The sequence below is a fragment of the Macrotis lagotis genome, chromosome 5 (genome assembly GCF_037893015.1).
Source record: "Macrotis lagotis isolate mMagLag1 chromosome 5, bilby.v1.9.chrom.fasta, whole genome shotgun sequence".
NCBI lineage: Eukaryota > Metazoa > Chordata > Mammalia > Peramelemorphia > Peramelidae > Macrotis > Macrotis lagotis.
This window is the reverse complement of record NC_133662.1, coordinates 156930515-156952118: the sequence shown is the minus strand read 5'-3', so window position 1 is coordinate 156952118 and position 21604 is coordinate 156930515. Positions and strand designations below refer to the sequence as shown.

At 34.0% G+C, this 21604-nt stretch overlaps 1 protein-coding gene across 5 annotated transcripts in view; it reads right to left on the bottom strand.

Moving 5' to 3' along the window:
* The window catches only part of PHACTR2 (phosphatase and actin regulator 2), a 348693-nt gene that overhangs the window by 62186 nt on the left and 264903 nt on the right, over positions 1–21604 (bottom strand). For 3 of the 5 annotated variants that reach the window (XM_074187745.1, XM_074187748.1, XM_074187746.1), the window contains exons 4-6: positions 11087–11245; positions 5537–5770; positions 898–1426 (exon numbers count right to left, since the gene is read on the bottom strand). In XM_074187745.1, the coding sequence (XP_074043846.1) occupies positions 898–1426; positions 5537–5770; positions 11087–11245 (922 nt within the window). The remainder of the gene's footprint in view (positions 1–897; positions 1427–5536; positions 5771–11086; positions 11246–21604) is intronic. The other 2 variants (XM_074187747.1, XM_074187749.1) reach the window with 2 other exon arrangements.

Below are 21604 nucleotides of genomic sequence, written 5' to 3'. Positions count from 1 at the left end.
TGTTTTCAAGTATGGCTCCTGGGAGAGTTTCTTTACCCAGAAAATGAAGAGGGAAACAATCAAGGAGTAACAGAAGATCAGGTAGCCTGCCATTGGTGGATAGATTGTGTGTACTTTGATTCTTAGTGCCAATCCCCCAAAGAATAATTCTAGTCTAGTAATGAAAAAATTCTCTAAGATGTGAGATATCTAAGTAGCACAGTTCTGAACCACTGATAGCTTCCAAATGGTAAAAGAGGACACTCAGGGTAAGGAGGAGATCCAGACTATAGCATCAGAGTAAGTGTACTTGCCAGTAGGTCCATGTTATAAATTCACTGAACCTTAGTTTTATTATTTGTAAAATAAGGTCCTTAGTATTTGCCCTACTTATCAGATGTAAAGATAAAATGAACTTACATAAAAAAATGATATCTAATGTTCTTTATAATTATAAAGCACTATCTTTATGAGCTTGGGCAAGTCCTGTTCTTTGATTAATCTTTAATTTCCTTAACTGTAAGATGCTGGGTTTAAACTGATTGATTTCTAAAGTCCTTTTCAATTTTAAAATCCTGTGATTTTTATGTGTCTTTATTTGCATTCAGAGCATCCCCAAAATTTTAGAGTAGTTTTAAATTTTAGAAGCTTAAAACTGCACTAAGGTGTTTAGAACACCCGGGATGTGAGTCATTATGATGTACCAGTAACTATGTGTAAAATGTAATAATAAACATTGTATAAATGTTAGTTATTATCATAATTTATGACGATGATAATATCTACTACAACCTGTTACAGTCATTCTGTTTCTCTGACATTAACTAGATTAAATCTTTGTACTCAATTCAAATCAAACAGAATTGGTTGTTTCTTAGCACAGTACAAAAGATGTTGGGATTCATGCTACAAACCTACCATTTTGTGTTTTCTCTGTTAACAACCAAGCTGGTATCTGAAGGAAGAGTGGTTCTCTCTGTCAACTCTTCTGTCTTAAAATGACTTGAGTCTAAGGCAGAATCAGGCAGGCTGGCTCCATTGCTAATTGTGACAGCCGGAATATCAGACACAATAATGCATTGATTTTCCATCAATGGAAGAGGAGGAGCTGGTGGAGGAGGAGGTGGTGCCATAGGTGGTGGAGGGACTACTGACTTATTCTGTTGATCTGTATTCTGGTCTTTTGAAAAGGGGGGAGGCTCTTCTGACTTCAGATCTTCAACTCTGGTTTCTAGAGGCTCTCCCTTGAGGTTGGATGGGGCAGAAACAACTTTCTCTGGAGGTGGGCGGGGGGTTGCCTGTTTTCCTCCTTTCTTCTTGCCCCGTGAAGTCCCTGCTGCAGCTGTTTTGCTGGAAGTTGGCTCCTTGGATGTTTTGGAACGAGATGAGGTGATTGAAGTTGATGGTGATGTCTTGGAAGTGGTTTTTTTCAAATGAGAAGAACTAGCTAAAATAAGAAAGAAATTTGGAATTAACTTTTTCTTCAAGATAGCTTCCCAGTAAAGTGCCTAAACTATAGTTCCCACTGATGTTGGGGAAAAATTCATTTAAAATGAAAAACTAGTTAAAAAATAAAAAAACAGGTAGCAATTACACAACCATAAGGAAGTACTACAAGTTGACTGTCACATCCTTCAGTACTCATTGAAAAAATGCTTCTATTCCATGGGGCACATATTGAGAATATATGAAAGCAAATGGCTGTATCTGAAGGAGAATAGAGATTCCACAATCATGTCCTAACTATGAAAAGGATAAATCTTTTCCTGCTTAGTTTCTGATGACATAAATTGCAAACACTTTAATGGCTGAATGACTGAACTAACTAGACTTTTCCTTCCATTTTTTTGCCTCCCAGAAAATATTACTTTTATTCTTCTTTTCCAAAGAATTTAATTGATAATATAATAATGATAATGGTTAGAATTACATTAGGGTTGTATAAGTCATTTTCTTGCCTTTGGTCAAAACTTTTTTGAACTATTCCTAGAAAATAATTGGTCTTCATCCAATCCCTTTCTTTATTTTACAAAGAAAACTCCATTGGCTCCTGCATAATGAATCTATATCTTAAAAACTCTTATAAGCTTATTCCCACAAATCTCTTCTGCTGCAATTTTATTATATATATGCTTGCATTTTATTCCTTGGGATAAGCACTAATCTATTATTCAGTATCTTATCTGATTTGGTCCTAAGGTAGAGGGATTCCACAGGTAAAGCTTTTCCTATTTCAATCAACAGGAACTCATCTGTTCTAAATTAGTACAGGCAACTAAGTGGTGCAGTGGATACAGTACTAGATGAAGTCAGGAAAACTTGAGTTCAAATCCTTTTGACAGATGCTTACTATCTGGAGAAGTCTCTTGACCTCTGTTTGCCTCAATTTCCTTACCTGTAAAAATGGGGTTAATAATAATATCTACCTCCCAGAGTTGATGTGAAAACATTGTAAAATGCTCAACAAAATGCTACATAAATATTAGCTATTAGTCTAACTCTGGAAAACTGTGGGGATGACTGCACAATGAAAAACAAAATCAACACCCCACCCTACTTTTTTTACAGTTTCATGATATTCAGATATCTTAGTAGGGGAAATCCAGTGCAAACTGTTGAGAAAATTGGACTATAGAATATATTATTTATGTTTTGTTACTCTCAGATTCATACCATAAATAGAAATGCTCTCCACAGCCCTTCCACATCTTTTAAAAAAGATTGGGGTAACTTCAGTGACAAAATAAGACTGATGCAGAGTTAAGAGCAATAATTTGTAAAGTCAATAATAATGATACCTTCTATTTAATTCATATTTTAGCATTCCCATAAAATTTTATCAAGGCAATAAAACTGTTAAGCATCGCAAATTCTGGTTATTTGAATAGTTTTTTGACTCAGGTGTTTCCAATTTACTATAATTTTTTTAATAGGTAAGTCATTACCCTACAGAATCTTTGCAATATTCATTTGCTTAGTAAACTCTTTCTTCATAATGGGTACAAAGACAAGATCATTCTCAAAATATTAACAGATTTCTAATAGGTGAAATATGAATTATTGATCTTATAAAATGGAGATAGGTGTTTTATTTTCCTTACTGTGAAATATGAAAGCCATGTTGGCCCACTTAATCTTTAAGAAGTCATGAAGGAAAAAAAAAGAAATAATCCACAACCACCCTCTGGAATACTACAGCTGCTGCTAAAGTTGTACAATTCTGAGAGTAATACAAAACTTAGGGGAGATTTTTGCCTTTCTTTCATTTGCAAAGCTATTGAGAGAGAATGGATAGTGCTCCTAGTACTTAAAGATAAAGTAGATAATTTGGAAACCCATACAATAAAGTAATAAGCAATTTTCATGCCCTTCTTCATACCCCAAGCTGAGCACACAAGGTAACAATAGTAACTGACTGAAAATCAGAAACTTCAAAAGCATTTCAGCTACATTTTCTCAAGGATCACATGTGTACCCTCCCACCAAATAAAAATGGTTTTTCAGAAAGACTGAAAAAGGTACAAATGAAATACCTGTAGAACCTTAAGTAAACCTGAACTAATAACTTTTCAAATGTCAAGAGCAGTCCTCATTGGTTCACTTCAATAAAACCTCATATGATTCCGCTGTTTTCACTCCTGGAATGACCAGGTGCTGATTCATATTAAAGGATCATCTGTCACATTCAACATCAAGTCTTCAATAGGCTGGAATACTTACCTGGAAATGCTATCTTAAAAATTATAAACACATTTTGAAATCGAGAATAAAGAATCATTCAAAATCTCTATTCTTTATAAGTTGGACTACAAATTTTGTGAAAGCAAATTATCTTTTCCCTTCCATGAAAAACCAACTTTTTGCAGGGAGATTTCTAATCATTCAGATTGTGCTTGAAATGGGGGCAAAGGAGGGTGGGGGACAGGAAGAGGGAGGAGTGAAAAGGTAAATGGTAAAGTTAATATTCTACCAATTTAGAATCTATAAAAACTAAAAACAATTTTTTGGCAAGTAGTTCAAACATGATTCCCAAAATATTAGCACTAATGAATTTCTTTAAACAAATTTTTTCTTCTGAGCTGGGCTAAAGGTAAGTTTTGCAGAAGTAATAAAGGAATGTGATGGGGCTATGTACTGTTTTAATCTCAGAGAGCAAGAAAACTGGAGTTTGAGGGATGCCTCTTGGCATCCCACCCATCTTACTTCAAACACTACTACCACCACATGAGTTGGTAAGTCATTCTGGGAAATAAACACAAAAACACACATGGGTACCTTCACACCATCAAGGTCCCAGAAAGGAAGGTCTTCCATGAAGCATTCAATGCTTCCTAAAGTCTGTCAGACAAGTCAAATTGAGATATGCCCCTTAGAGTTTATTAGAAATGAATGAGACAAACCACTGAACCTGGGACTGGGGATGAAGAAGTATGTGAAGATACAAAAGAGAGGAAGACAGGGAGACACAAAAAGTGAAAGAGGGAGGGAGAGACAAACCCATAAAAACCACACAAAGAAAGAAAAGGAATTATTCATCTGTATAAGTAATTTTACATGGATTTAAGGAATATTTGTAAGAAAAGGGGGGGGGTGGCAGTCCCTGATCATTTTAAAGAAAAATTAATTAGTTAAAGACCTTTCTTATGTCTTTAAGGAATATATTGTTTTATATAGTCACATGGAGTGTTTTAATTTATCATTGGAAAAAAAGCTACTCAGTTATTTGCTCTAAGGACTGGATGATTATATATACATATATACATATATATACATATATATATATACACACATGTACACACACACACATTTTTTTAAAAGAAAGGTGTGGGTTCCCTTGTATTAAGCACATTTGTACTTCAAGGAAAGTTGAATACTCGGTACATGGAATTCATCATGCTCTATTAAAATATTCACAGGTAACTTATGACCAAAAATATAAATGTTTTGACTGTTAATATCCAAAATCTATCAACAGATATTATCCCCTAGGAACAAAAGTGGTAGAGTATACGTATCCTTTGAGGTTATTAGGATACCCTAGAACAGAAAAAAAAATTAGGGGAAGATAGCAAGTAAGATTATTAGCAACAGACTTGCATGCTTAAGGGAATTTGAACTAAATGGAACTCAAAAAATGAAGTGGGTTTGTGCATATCATGGGATTTTTAATTTCATTATTTTGAGACAGTAAAATTAATAAGATTACACTGTAGGGGTCATGTTTTCATGGAAGAAATGAAAATATTTTCAAAGAAAAGACAAGCAAACCACATACTTTCTAGCTCCGAATTTAAGTGTAACAGACTGGTAATTAGGCAAACTCAAGTATATTATATCTCCTAACTTGCAGAACAAAGACTATTTCAGTTTCAAGAAAATTACAAATTTATTGTTTTGTGCAAAGAAAAAAATGGATTCATGGCATTTTGCTTAAATGTACCAGTCTACTACATTTAAAGAAGACAATTAGTGCCAGACCCAGGGCCAAGCACCAAAACCCTCCTGAGAGCCAAGCATGCATGTATACCATCCACACCAAGAAAGGGGCAGTACTCACCAACCTCTCGGTTCACCCCTCGGCTTGTCGGCTTGGGTGGAGGGATAGGGGGCTGCTTACCAGGAGCCTTGGAGGTTTTTTTACTGGGTGGCGCTTCATCACCCTTGTGGCTCGCCTGTACAGCAGCAGCCCCTTTTGGAGGTACAGCTGTTTTTTTGGGTTTAGGTTTTGGCTTAGGCTTAGTAGGAGCTGGAACGGGGTGTGCCGTTGTTTCAGAATGGTTTTCTGGGTTTTCTACAAATGAGAAAGTGAACAGAAGCCGACTGGATACAGACACAGGACACATAAAAACAATGAACAAGACAGATGATGGCACCTAGATGGTGATATTTAGCCTTTGGGAGCCAAAAAGAAATATTTTTTCTATAATGGCTAATGTATCGGACAAGAGCAAAGACTTAGAAGATAAAAAAAACAACTATGATTCATTCCATTGGTACTTCAGTTTCTCTCTGCATAAGAAGTGATAGGAAAGCCATCTACTTACCAAATTCCCCTCATCATTTTACTGTGAGAATCTTACTATATCACCTAGAGTGGCAGCGCTTCACTCAGTGAGTAATTCACATTCACATTCAAATTATTTTGAATTTTATTGAACAATGCTACCCTTGCTTCCAAAAAAGTAAAGGTACATCTTGATGTATAATAATTATACTACAGACCAGTGGTTCCCAACTGTTTTCAGAATAAAGATCTCTTCTTTTATCAAGATGTTCCACTGATTCCCACATGAGAATAGTTATGCATCAATGTTAAGGGAAAAAATAATGTAAAGGTAAAAGACTAAAATAAAAAAAAATTTCATCTCCAAAGGTCTGAAAATATATTTATTTTTCCTAATAAACGAAATAAGAGCAGCAATAATAGAGAATCATGGACACAAAACCCATTATGCATAGAGTACATTTTGTTGGAAATCTATGAAATAAAATGACAATGTTTGGTGTGCATATAGACTTAAGGATTATTTGCAATACCACAATCTTATAGGAGTTGGTACATCATATGTTGAGAATTTAGAATAAGCTCCACAGCAGCAGCAGCAATAACCCCTCTTCTTGTTTTGGCTTCTGATATCACTGCCCTTTGATTTGCAACAAGCCTTTTACTTATATCGCGAAAGACTTTCCTCCAAGACATTTCCATCTGTTGGGGAGAACACCAGCCAGATGTGCCTAAAAATGATTTGTGCTTGGTCTCATCATAGTCACCAGTACAAAGAGCAGCACTAAAAATCAATAACTCCCTAAGGAATGGCAGACTCCATACTCTATATTAGATTTGGCACTATGCAGTTAAGAATAAATAGCTCTTTACTTGCAGGGCTTCGACATATGCTTCTGGTATGGCAGGCTCCCTCCATCTCCTGGTTTCAGAATAACCCCCTCTGACTTTTTTTTGCTAAGTGCTTAGTAACAGAGCCTGAACTCCAAACTGGACTGTTTTGCAGAATAAGACCATGTAGGGATGACAGTGGGGGTAAGGAGCACAAATGAAAAAGGCAACATATAAAAATAACAACCTCTAGAAATTCCTTAATAGAATCTGAGTGGAAAGGACATTAGTTTTTTTGGTGCTGATGAAAGAGTCCTTGATAATAAACTCTTCAATCTGCTTTTGGATTAGATTTTTCCTTAGCAATAACTGTTTATAATATTAAAACTTGTTAAAGAGTTGAACCATAGGACTAAATAGGATTTAAAAGTTCACAATGAAATCTAATAAAAGATAAGTATGACACAATGAAGAGGTTCTGACTTTCAATAACTGTTAAGACCAGAAAATGATTTTTTAAATAAAAAGAACTTTGTTCAAAGTGCATATGTTGGTGAATGTGGTATGGAAACTTATATTCTTTATCTAGGAGAAGGATCTCAATAACAGGAATTATGATTTTATTTCTTTGGCACCAGTGGCCCCTGTCGCACCTCATAACCTACCCACTCATTCCATTCACACAGAAGAGTGCTCCAGACACCACAGATATTCACTTAATGTTTCTAAGCCAGGCTCAAGCCTTCATTGACTATACCAGTTCATGGTGATCATTCCTTCCTTTAAACTATTCTAACAATTATTCCGTTGACTGCCTATGTGGGAAGAATTGGGTAAGCTGGTACTAATTGTCTTTCTATGTATGTGTCTTATCTCCTGGGACTAGATAAAAACATTGTTAGGACTGCTTCCCTCCATTCCTAATATATTCATACCTTGTATACCACTTTGCATGCATGCTTTTCCTCAGTAAGCTTCTTGAAAGACAGAAATTGCCTTTAAAAAAAATTATAGCCTCAGGACACAGTTCAGTACATGGGACATAGCAGGTAACTAAATATTTGCCAAATTAAGAGATTGAACCCATGTCAAATATCTTTTAGTAACCAGACTGCCAAAGGCAGTATCTCACATGGTGATTAGGTTGTGAAATTTTTGCTATTGATGACAATGGTGAACCAAGCAGGCTCAATACTGAATTGGAGAAAAGCAAATTCTTTTTCATACATTACGTATTTAGAACCTGGCTCTCTCCTCTCGTGGGATCTCTCTGTTCATTGCCAGAGGCTATTTCTTTAGCGTCATATCCTCCCGAAAGCAGACTTCATAGTTTGGGAACAAGGAGATCACTTGCTCTTTGGCATCTGGGAATCACAATCCCCACAGGGAAAAAAATAAACAAACTGCTCTAGGTTTGGCAACATTGAAAGTCCCTGTTGGCTCATCAGAAGTGAAGTCTGTGACTTTACTCGTTTACAGTGGGTCACCACACAGTTATCTGCTCAGCTTAAACTGCATTCACTTGTATGTTTATACTGGCACTGTCATTGTCCTTAAGTATTTTTGCATGTGTAATGTTCTTTTTTCTTTTTAGAAGGAGAAAGGCCAGTGCTCTATTTCTTGCACATCTCATCAAGGGAGAGAGTAGTCTGAAGCAAGAAACAAATATAAAAGACTAGAGTGAGTATCCAGAAAGTATTGTTGATAGACTAAAGAGTTGTTGCCAATTAGCTTAAAAAAAAATCAATCTTCTTTCTGAAAATAAATTAAAAGCTTATTGTCTAATTCTAAAGTCACACAGATCTAGTGACATGACATAAACTGGCTTTCTGAAATGTCACCATTTTAACACAAGGTATAAGTGTCCCACAACCTACACCTATGACCACTGTTGCTTATCAGCAATGTATATGGAAGGCAAATTGGTTTTCTTTGTAATTTTATGTATTTAAAAATATTATTCTGAATCCAAAAGTTTCACAAGATTGCCGCAGGGGTCATGACAGGAAAAAAAAATTTAAGAACTGCTGCTCTAAGTATACATAACAGGATACTCCAGTGCGGAAATAAGAAAAAATAAGCACTACAAGGTTCATGTGAAAGAGCTTCATGTAGTTTAAAAGTCTCCAAGTGAAAATCACTGCACCAAGATATCTATTCCCATTAGAGTGAAAATAATCCATCCAGTTTTACATACAATGTCCCTTTTTTCCCACTTAATAGTGATCCTTTAAATATTTTGAACTGATATTCATATACTGAGAATATATATATATATGTATATATAATACCTAGGATTTTAAATGCAAAAAAGCATAATTGAATAAATCTGACATATCTATTAGCAGATGAACAAGTCATACTCTGGAGAAACCTTGCTTAAATTGTTCCAAGGGTAAAAAGAAATGCCCTCGTTTTCTTTTTCACAGTTCACCAATTTATTCAGGATTCTAACTCTTTTGGTTTGTGTGCAAACTAAGCAAGTTTAGGATGCAATATCATCTCTTTGTGGGTCATAATGGACCAAACTACAATACAGGCATAAGAAATAACCAAACATCCTTCTATCTACCTATGAAATTTAGGCACTATGCTCCCTCCTCCCACCACTCCCCAGAATTTCAAGGCAGCAGGAATCTAATTTATACAATGCTGTCAGCAACTTTTCATTATGTTAAGATAAAGGAAAAATTTCCTTTGAAGACAAGCCAGTTGCACTACTGACACCACACAACAACCCTGAAAGCTTTAAAGATGACATTATTATGTAATGAAGGAAATGCTTCATGAATGTGAAAATTATCTTTCAGTAGACAAGTCACAGATGGATTTGAAGTGTAACAGTTTGGTAGCACAAGACAATTAGACTTTAAAAAAAATCATACACTGCTACACATTTCAATTGGTTTATTGCTATCTGCTTACCTTAGACTACTTTAACTCTTTGTGTTTCACTGTCTTTTATTACTAAAAATGTCTTTGAAAGTTTTGCATTCTGTCCCTAAGATTTTCTGAGAGAAATTGAGAAAACTCCTTGATAGATGAGGGTAAAACAAATTAATTTTCAATAGTCAGAGACACTTCCACTAAGGTAGTTTTTTGTTTTTTGTTTTATTGTTTTTTTACAAGGCAATGTGGTTAAGTGGCTTGCCCAAGGCCACACAGCTAGGTAAATTATTAAGTGTCTGAGGCCGGATTTGAACTCAGGTCCTCCTGACTCCAGGGCCGGTGCTCTATCCACTGTGCCACCTAGCTGCCCCTCCACTATGTTTTAAAGGTAAAGTTTTGGATAAAACATAAACAAAAACTTTCCTTTGATTTGGAAAGTCTATTTGGAAAGCTTTTGAGAGGAATTTATAAGTAGATTTTTTTTAAAGCCTTGGATCTGGATACCATTTTCTGTTCTTTTGCCCTTTTCACCTCATCTTAAGAAGACGTATTTGGAAAACCACAAAGGAAAACAGGCTGCAGCAAGAGACATTGCTATGGGCTCACTTCTTGAGATTGCTGTAGAGCCACTCTGACCACAAGCCTCATTTGACATGTTGCTGCCACTTAGCCTCCAGAGACCACTTTAAAGAAGGCTAGTAGACCTTCCAGAATTGAAGGCAATCAGACTGTTGTTCCCAAGGTAGAACTGTGCTAAGCAGGGTGGGGACTGATTGAGGTTCACAACAAAGCTTCACCCACTAGATTTTGTGTTCAAATTTGCAGATCTAAGAATGATGGAAATAATAAAGACTATTATTACTGAGAATAGGTGTTTTATGTATATTATGGATGCTATGTAAATAGTTCATATTTCAGTCTGGAATCAAAATAGGCAGCCTTGAATGCCAAAGCCTCTGGGTATATCATCTTAAAGGGTTTGTGGTGCAAGTACCTCTTCAGATGACACTATCAGAATTTTGGGGAAAAAAATGTTTTTCTAAGCTTCTAGAATAAAGGACACAAGTTGCAACAAACACTACCCCCAAACCAGGGTATATTTTAAGATTACTATTTCCAGTTAAAGAAACTAAATTATTCTGAACTTTCTCTTTGGTCAGATAGATTATCATTTGACTTTGGAAGATACGGAACTATGTTAGTGCTACATGAGGCTCTTTTACTTAAACTTGAGTTAACTTCCCTCTATCTATTTAGGTTATTAGTCATCTCTTGCTGCAAGAGTCAGAACTGACCTCAGAGACAATACTGATAACCTAAGACTAAGTGCTCAATGTTGGGCAGGATTGAAGAAAAAAGGACTTGAGTTTCTTTTAAATTTACCTTTCTTATCTTCGGCTTTTTCTTCCACAGTTGTTGCTTTTTCAGTCAAAGAGCCATTACCTTCTTCAGATTTTACTACATTTTCCTCTTGTGTGGCCTCCTCTCCGATAGGTATCATGTGCCCGTTTGAATTTTCAAAGTTTACAGTTACATCTCCATCTAAAATGGGGAAAGAAAAACCTAGTTGTCTAACTTGACAGCTTTCTCAAGAATCAGTTTTTTTATAAAATATTATAGAATTTAGGGAGTTTTAAAGTCTCATAAAAGAGAGAAAAATCTTTACTAAATTTTTCCTATTTTATTAGGTCTTAAGCTAAAAAGTTCAGGCAATAGAAGAAAGCCTATAGAATCATAGCTCTTAGAAAGATGATATCTAAGCCATTATAAATCATTGGGGAAATATCCTATTTATAAAACAGTTTTGAAGAAGGAGGCTCCCTTAGTTTAGGTGTTTTAATGTCTATCACTTATTAAACTATTTCACTCAGAAATGGAAACGTGAAAACAGTAACCTGAAAAATGCAGTAAACATATTTTAATCAACATTAAAACACAAAACACAAAGGCAAATACATCAATAGCAGAAGGAGATGACAGACAAATTATCAGTGGGAAAACATGAACATTTTCCAACAGCACTTTCTTCAATCTATTAGAATTATTTTCACTGACAGCTTTGTGTACCAGAAAGAACTATTATTTGTGTGAGTTAATGTTCCACATCAGTATCTCAATGTGGTATGAAGGGAATCCTGGATTCTTGAAGACTACATTGTCTGAATACAAGTTTTAACAATTTCGACCAAGCTGGAAAGGTTTAGTGATAGGCAAAAGTATGGCAAGTGTCCAGGAGACCATGACAAAAAAAGTTTGTCTCCAATCCATGACAATATTTTTTGGTCCATAGCAACTAAACAGGGAGAAACAGGGAGAGAGGGGGTGGGAAGGAGGGAGAAAGAGGTGCACTTCATATCCACATTGAAAAAGATGGTCTTCAATTTAATTTTGAATTTAATTATAGATCTTTTAAAAAATTAAGATAATTTAGGGCAGGGGTTTTTAATCTTTTTTGTGTCAGGGTCCCTCTGTCTCTCTGAGGAAGCCTATGAATCTCTTCTTGGAATAATGTTTTTAAATGTTTAAAATAAAAAGAATAGAATTACAAAGAAAATTTATTATCTTGAAATGTAGTAATCAAAAAGTAAAAGAAAAGAAATTTGAGCCCATATTACAAAATTTTGACTAAGAGAAAAAAAAAGAGTTTGTGGGCTTAATTTTGATGTCATTATTATTCATAGAAGAGTTGGAAAGCATCAATTTAAAAAAAAATCATGTCTTTTTCCAAAAGGATATCTGTGTGAAAATTCAAAATGTACTCCTTAACATTTCTCTACTGGCTTAGCATATCACTATAAAACCTATATGGATTTCTCTGCCTCTTCAATTTAGTAGCCTAGTAGATTTAAGGCAAGAACAAAATTAATCAAAGCTGACTATCATTCAACAAGCTAAAGAAAAAGAATTTACAAATTAAAATTAAATAAAAGAGATTCAAGGTAGGTATCATCAACTTTTCACTCACTGCAGGTAAAACCAAAGGAAACTAACCAGAATAGAATGGCAATCTGCAATCCAAGTTCTTCAAGAATTTTCAGTCTAAACAACACTGATGCCAAGTTGCTTAGAATGGGTCCAAGGTTTAGAATAGGGCAGAGTCATGAGTGTCAAAGAGTAATTTGACAGTTGCATACTTTGAGAGAATAGATCTGTGATTTGTTAGCTCCTCTGCTGGTTTACAACAACTAAAATGTCCACAAAAGAATTTCTTTGCAAATAAAAATGAGTCAAATAAATATAAAATCAGATAAGCTATTATATGTAAATTAAATAAAAATGTAATATATGACAAATCCTACCAGCTGTGTTCAAGTTAGAGGAGAAACCATGTAGAGTGAAGCAGTGTGGTGAGACAGTTAGACCAAGAGAACACCATTACTTGCAGGGCAATGATGGACAATGAGTGGACAATGGGAGAAGCAGACTAGAAACTTGGAGAACTGCTAAGCAAAATTGGGCTGTGCAGATAGATTTATGTTTGGACTTGACCCTCCCACCTCCTGCCACCAAGACTGTGCAATAAAAAGGTAAAGCCTCTCCAAGCCTCCTCAGCATTCCTTTGGTCTCTCTGAATAAAGAACCTATAAAGCATTTATTTGAAATCTCCTGTTCTCCTCAATTAGATAAGGATTTACATTTGGCTTGTCGAAAGGATTTGCCATGCATTACGTTTTTATTTGACTTACATTTACCTTACATTTATCTTACATTACCTTACCTTACAGATATATAATCATTTTAAAACACAGGATATGTATGAGGGAAATTTTAAATTTCCATTGAAAATGAAAGCTGTAAATCTAATTATAAGAATGAGAATCTTTCCTGTTGAAGGCCCAACTTCAAACTTGGAAGATTTAGATTATAGATATATATATTTATTACTTATTCCTTGGCTATGTTATGTCTCCCTGAATTTCCTCTCATGTAAAATGAAAATGATAGCACCTGTGCAGTAGGAATATGGTCAACATAAGAATAGACCACTAATTTACAATGTATAAGTTCAGAGTTAAATACAGAAATATTTTACAAGTATTACACTTTGCAAAGATGGAAGTAGAACAATATGATTCTTGTCTTTACTTCTAAGTATTGTAGATTTCATGTAAAGAAAGATTTTGTAGGAACTCACCTAGTTTTTTTTTAATGGAAAAATTTGATGTTTTAGAAAAACTACTTCTAGTTCTATTAGAAAAATTAGGAGGTAGAAATTCCGAATTTTAATGTTTCATTTCAATGTGATAATGTTCTGCACAAATATAGATTGGTATTTCAACTCAAATCTTACAAAACAGCCAATGAAGAAAGAAATTTGGGGGAAAAAAAATCAAAGCAAAGGATCTCAAGAGTTTTAAGAAAAAGGTATAACAAATCTGCAGATTGAGTTATTAATTGGGAGATTTATAAGCTTAAAAATATAATTGATAACTTTCAACATAATTCTTTTCCTTTGTAATCTTCTGAACTTTATGAATTGAAAAACATTTTGCAGAGAAGGGGTCTATACATCTAGATAGATGGATGGATAGGTAGGCCAAAGGATCCATGACACCAAAGAAGTATAAGAATCTGTGTCCATCAGTAGTGGTGGCACACACCTGTGATTTGGAAGATGAAGCTAGTGGATTTGCCAGAGGTTAGGAGTACTGAGTTGCAATGGACTCAGGTTGATCAGATATCTGAAGTAAATCCAGGAGCAGAGGAAGGGGAAGGAGTGGAAGTGAAGACCAGTTGCCAAAGGAAAAAAGTAAAGCTTGACTTTCAATTTTTGGGGAAAAAAATCTTTTTCTTTTTAGCAGAAATTATTGTCTTTAAATGAGTTAACAAAAAGAAGCTAATGAGCATTCTCTCCTATATCTGTGTTTACTTTTAGACACTCCCACTTTAGAAATAATCTGTACTGATACAGTGATTAATTCTTGAACTTCTATATATATAACTTATCGGGTTAACTTGCCTTAAACAGTTATATTAACTGATCTTACCAATAAAAATGGTGATGAGATTTGATTAAATGAAAATGAAAATTATACTGGGGAATCATACCATGAGTGAAAAACTAGAAATGAAAAGACATTCATTGTTCAGATATGTAACTTCTCAAAATAAATAATCTGGAACCAAAATAAAATTAAAAGACCGTAATTGTATATAAATTTATTTGTTAATAATAAAAACTAAAAAAATGTCATCAGAGTCAAACAGCATAAATAATGTTTCACAATCTTGGATGCTTATTCTTTAATGAAGCAGACAGAATGAAATATTTTTACTTAGATTCAAAATAAATGGAAAATTCAAATAGGAAAGAGAAAAATATTCTTCAAAATTAATTGTGTTGGCAAACAAACTTTTAGTTTTCACTCTGTATGATTGGGCAACTCCATAAAGTAATTCATGTATATACATATATATATAATGAATTGACCTTACCTTTCTTTTTTTCTTGCCTTGGATTAGTGGTTAAAAAACAACAACAACAACAACACACAGACACACACAATCTCACACATACACAATCACACACACACACACACACACAGACATGAGTGGAAGCTATTCTATTGTTCAACTTTATTGAACTTTAGATATCTTACATTCAAATCATAATTCAGATTCCTTCATAGTTACAAAACTGATGTTTAAATTTAGAAATGAAAAATAGGGCAAAATTTAAGATGTTTTGGCAAAAAAAAAAGTTTTTTTCACATGTAACATAAAGAATTCAATGAAAAAAATATTAACTTTTAGACACCAGTAGAACATTCAACTTGCAAAACTACTATCACTCATCATCATAGATATGCTTGAGGATATGCTTTATATGTCACATATTTTATATAAGCCATCTTTGATAATATTCTGCAGCCTACCTTCATTTGGCAAGTGTGTTTACATTCATCTTTTAGGTTGCCTACAGTTAGTTTTAATTCTTCCAAGATTTTAATGTTCTATTTGCAGTCATATAATTGGGAAAACAGTAGAGTGAAAAAGATGGGCTTTTACAACAGGAAGTATTTTGGAATAATTGAAAGCATCCTAGTCTAACCTCTTCTTCCTCCTTTTCAGGAAGGAAGGAAGGAAGGAAGGAAGGAAGGAAGGAAAGAAGGAAGGAGGGAGGGAGGGAGGGAAACAGGAAAGGAGGGAAGGAAGGAAGGAGGGAAGGACTCCTTATCAAATAGAATAAATGAAAAGGAGAACCCAAAATCCATGACCTAATCAGTCAACCCTTATATGGCATCTGTAGCAACTGTCCCATGTATAACTAATGATGTATGATCTTCTTATGTTTTCTTTTCAACTGAAGTTTGGGCAATAATTTGTTTTTCATCCAATTTGTTTTCCCAATCTGGTTGTACAACTTCATGTCTTTCAGTTGATTTTGGAATACAATGAAGAGACTTTTAAGTATACTCAGTCTTGTTTGTAATTGATTCTATACTATTTGCATCAGTATTTGGAGAATTTTCATAGGGATTACTCCTATTTGAAATCTGTATAAGATATCTCCTTTGACATTTTTTCAGCACCTGGAGTTACAAGGTCTTTGTTTATATCTTACCACATTTATTATGTGTGTGACCTTAGGCAAATCACTCAATCTGTCTGAGTGCTTAGTTTTTCATCTGAAAAATGAGGAGGTTGGACAATATAGTCTCGCTTTCTATGGGTCCCTCTCTCCTACAAATTTATGATCTTATGATTATATATATATATATATATATATATATATATATATATATATATTACACTTTGCTTGACGTTGATAAGGTTTTCTATAACAATTTCAATGCTTTTTAAAAAATCAATAAGCAATCAGTTGTGACTATGAAAGTATGATTTACTATAAAAACTATCTGTGAAAGCTGGCCTGTTCCCTCTCATATATTCATTTAGTATATATTCTATCATAATGATTTAGTAAGATGGAAATATAGGTACATATGGGTTGGTAGATGCTCATATCTTCTTCATTGTCTCTTTTGGGGCAAAAGTTATATATGATCTTTTCTATTCTTTTAGAATATAGAGGTCATGCTTTTAGACAGCATAAAATCAATCCTTTCATATTTTTAAAATTGTCACTTCAAGCATGGATTATTCCCAGATGCGCTATAAAGTTCAGTAGTCATTTCTGTCTTCATTTTCTTAAATGCCACTGCCATGTTCACATACAATAGGTACTTCTATGATAGACTCTGAATGTGGCAGTTCCACTCGTTCTTGATAACAGATCACTGGAGAAATATTGATAAGTTTCTTGCATTTCACATTTGTTTTCTTCTATACAGTGTCATTTGAAAATGCCCTCAAAATAATATGACAATTGGATCTATGACAAACCCTTATAAAGCTCATTTTCTCCTTAATTGCCTTTTTGTTGTTTTATGTTGCTCACAATCCTCACTTCTCATCTTATACTCTAAAATGTTGCCATTGACCGATGTGTATCTTTACTTTCCCAAAAAACCCCAAGTATTTGCTGGCCTAAGTGGTTTCTGGGTTCTCTGGTTTCCTTTTGTGGAAACTGTTTTGCAGCTAATAAACTCTGTTTTTTCCTATCAGAAGTTTATTGATCACTGTCTTTAAGCTTCATCCTCCAGCAAGTCTTTTTTTTAAAACCTTCATCTATTAAATTTTAAAGAAATAGAGACACAATCTCTTTAATTTTACTTATTTTTCAGTTTTTTTATATTCAGATGCTTATATAATTTGGTTTGGAACTGCTATAAGCACTTGCAAAATCAATATCCTTTCTTCAAGTCTAGTATGATTTTGATCTTTAACTATCTCTGCACACAGCTGATTCTTTTCTTGAGCCTTTTTATTCAAATTACACATGAAGGAGATTTTTGAGTAGCCTGTCAGCCTTTGGTCTCTCATTTCTCAGTCCAAAACATCATTTTCCAGTATAATTTTTCCGTTCTCTGCCTATATTGCATTAAAGTTACCAAATATCAAGTTATATTATTGACTTCATTTGGAAGATCTTATGAAATTATTCACAGAATTTCTCTATTTCATCTGCAATGGATATTAGTGCATAAGTTAGAAATCTATCTTCATGATGGTTTATTTCTTATACTGAACATAAACACTACAAAATGAGAGACAGTTAAATGTCCCATGAAATATCACTTGTTGCTAATAAAGTCAACTCTGCCAACTCCTTCACTAACTTCTCTCCTACAGAATCTGTAAGCCTAGCTTTCATTTAGGGGTAACTTCTCTGAGTCTCATTTAATTTAAATCAAGAATGTCAGTTTCTCTAGAGGTGGGATAACTTATTAATAATCACTGCACACAGATTGTACATCAAGATAACCAATAATTGTTCATGCTTATAACTGATCGAAGAACTGCATGATTCTTAATATTTTCTATCTCCTTTGTCACTTCACCAGTTTTCCTATGGAAGGACGAGAGGGTCACACAAGACTAAAGCCTGACTAAAGACTATAAAAAAACAACAGTGAAAAGCCCTCTGTCCCTTGGTAAACTGGTCTTCTTCTGACAGTATACAGCCTTCATTTCTGCACGCATATTCAACATCAATCCACTTTGGTCAAACTCGAAGAGCCTGTGTGTGACTGGCATAGTTTTTAAGAATCCAGGGTCAGTTCAACACCACAATGAAACATTAGACTAGGGTTTGTGAAAGTGTTTATTTTTTAACTTAGAAAATAAAAGTTATTGCATATGATAAGAACATGTAAACTAGATTTTCACACTTTAAACAAATGAAAGCAATTTTAGTACTTGTAAACAACGGAAAGTTGCATTCTAAATATCCTGTGATTTGAAGAGGAGAGAAAGAATCAATTGGAAAAGGAATTCCAGGTAAGACAAAGTAAAAGATTTGATTGAGGAGTTGACAGTGTCCTAGGGCAAATCATAGAAGAGTATTAGTATCTATAGGAAACTGAAAATTATAAACTCGAGTGTATAAGCTTAAGTTAAATCTTGATACTAAACCATGACTAAAGCTTAAGTAAGGTGTTATGCATGAGTGATGACATTTCATTCTTCCATGGAGTTTACTCATATTTCTGATACTAGACATATGCATGATGTAGGGGTGAAGGGAGGGAAAAGAAGTGTATTTGTTAAAGAGAACTATTCATCCAAGAGATTAAAAAAATCACACCAAAGTATTCTCACTTAGCCTAAGTTTAAAAGTTAAAGCTAAATAGGGAAGAAAAGCCTTAAAGATAGGGGACTGAAACTACTTTAGATATTTGATTGATAACTAAAATTTTAGAATTTGTAGAAGATTTTCTCTAAAGAATTCCCAAAAACTGAAGCATCAAGAAACAGGAGCTAAGCAGATCAAATTTTAGCAAAGGAAATTTTTTTTACAACTATCCCATAAGCTCACTCGGAAGGCAAACCTTTTTTCATAATACCCAGTGCTATTGAAGGTCAAGAAAATGAAGGTAAGGGTATAAGTCTTCATCATTGAAAAGAAAAAGCTGTTAACCAAGCAGAAAACAGATTCCAGTCTCTGGGCTAGAGCTAAAAACAGACTGAAACTCTCAAGATAATTATTATTGGAGAGATGACAGAAAACTACTTTCTCAAAATTGGAAGACTGATGCATGATCCAGTCACCATACAGAGTCATGAGGAATGAGGTAATCTTTAATGAAATATATATTCCTGAGTGTATATGCCATCAAAAAGAAGTTTAAAGTGAACTTCAGTGATTTCTCTGCTAGTTCTAACATCAGCTTATGATTTTTCTAGGTGATAATTCCCTTTATGTTTCTTAATATTCAGCTGCAAAAGCTAAAAAGAAATAGCAAAACAAAACTTTCTGGGAAATAAGTATGAGTTAGTCCAAGAAGTCTTAATGTAGCAAGCAAGTATCAGCATAGATGTGGCAGAACAAAAACCAAAGGTAAATTAAGCAGTTTTAAATTGATCATTTTAAATTGTTTTCTGTCAATTCTCTCTTCATCTAACTGCTATTCTTCTGACAAAAAGACAGACTTGACTTCTAATCTTTACCCATAGGATGATTATTCTTTGAACTGTAAATTTTCTATTTTTTTGTCTTCCTTTTAGAGATTTATAAATAAAAAAGGCACAAAGGGAAGATGTTTTGACTTTGTAGATAAAATTAATAGCTCAAAGTTGACATTATAAAATGGATTCTTAATTTGCACTCTGAAAATACCTCCTCTTTTCCAACGCCTCCAAAAAAGATCACAGAAGTCATTCTGAATACAGTCTACTGAAGGATGATTTTTTTTAATGCTAAAGGAACACCTCCTACCCTTACTATTTCAGGATGCTTTGCCCCTGACAGACTGATGCTGTAGGATATAATGGGAAAAAACACAGCTAATGGTACTAAGAAGTTAATGATGATATGAATTAATTCATAACTATAGTTAACAAAAGGCTTGGTAGGACAGATGTTCAAATAAAAAAATATATAGTTGTGAAAATACTGAGAAAACAACATTATTTTTTTCAAAACTATGCTTGTCATGTCTTTTGAAAAAGGCCTAAGAGTACTTTTCATATGACTATGACTATTTATCATTAGACTTTAAAAAGTGTCATATCATCTCTGTTCAAGTGGTTTCTCAGAAAAAAAAAATGCTATAAGCACCTCAGATGTAACATGTTTAACAGAGGAAGGAATTATGAGTAAACATTCAAAATACATAACAATGTTTCTTTAATAAAGAACATTAATAAGGATATATTGCAGCATTCGTTAGAAACAAGGAAGAAAGTGAGATTAGATAAACCAGCACTGAATTATTAAAAATTCCTCATGGTTATAATGGAAGAAAAATTCACTACAGTCTTCTTAGAAAAGTAACCAAAAAGAAATACTTTGGTTGTTTCAGTCATGTAAGTCATGTCTGACTCTTTGTGAACCTGGGGTTTTCTTTCCAAAGATATTGAAGAGATTTGCTATTTCCTCTCTTATCTCTTTTTACAGATGTGGAACTGAGATAAATAGGGTTAAATGACTTGGTCCTGGTCACATAGTTGTAAATGTCTAAATTTGAATTTGAACTCATGAAAATGAATCTTCTTAATTCCAAATCCAGTGCACTATCTTTTATACTACCTAGCTGCCTTTAAACTTTTAACTTAGTTTTTGTCTAATGAGTAAGAGCCCTTTTGATGAAAGGAATGAAGAAGTTGGTTAGAATAAACAGCAGTAGTTGGAGCTAATATGTATATAAGCCTTTTAAAGTTTGCAAAGCACTTTTACATTAAAAAAATGGAGAAAAGTACCTAGAAATTACAAATAATAGCGAATGGGTAAGAGAAATGAATCTCTCAATTGCGCAAATGAATTAAGAGCAAACAGATCTGGGAAAATGAGTTTGGAAAGCAAAGAAGAAAATTGCTTAATTGAGAAAGTTTATTTTCATTCTTGTTCAGGCTTTATTAGTTTATCTGGAATAGAGAATTTGGGTTACATGCATGTACAATAGCACAAGGGGGAATTGTTTTTTCCTTTACCTGTCTCTATTTAGCAGCTCGAAGAAACAATTAAGCTGAATGAGATGCAATATTCCAAACCATTGACTTTGTTTTCTGCAGAATGTTAGCATCAGTTCAGGAAGATAGAAGAAAAGTTAAAGGAAATGTGGTCCCCTATGTGTATTTTCCCCCATGCCAGGAAGAGCTTTGCAGATCTCTGAGCTTAGACTAAAATGTGACAGTCTCTAGTTTAGTCTGGGATTTCATACCTCTTATGAACTTCTGTTTTTCCAGATTGTTCAGATATAATTGGTTGGAGCAAGAGTACTCTTGCCCATAGTAGATCCTTAATAAATATCTATTGTCTGACTGAGTGATCAATGGTGTTCCTGTTTAACTTGTTGACTGTGGCTAGTGTAGATTTAATATTCACAGAAATGAAAG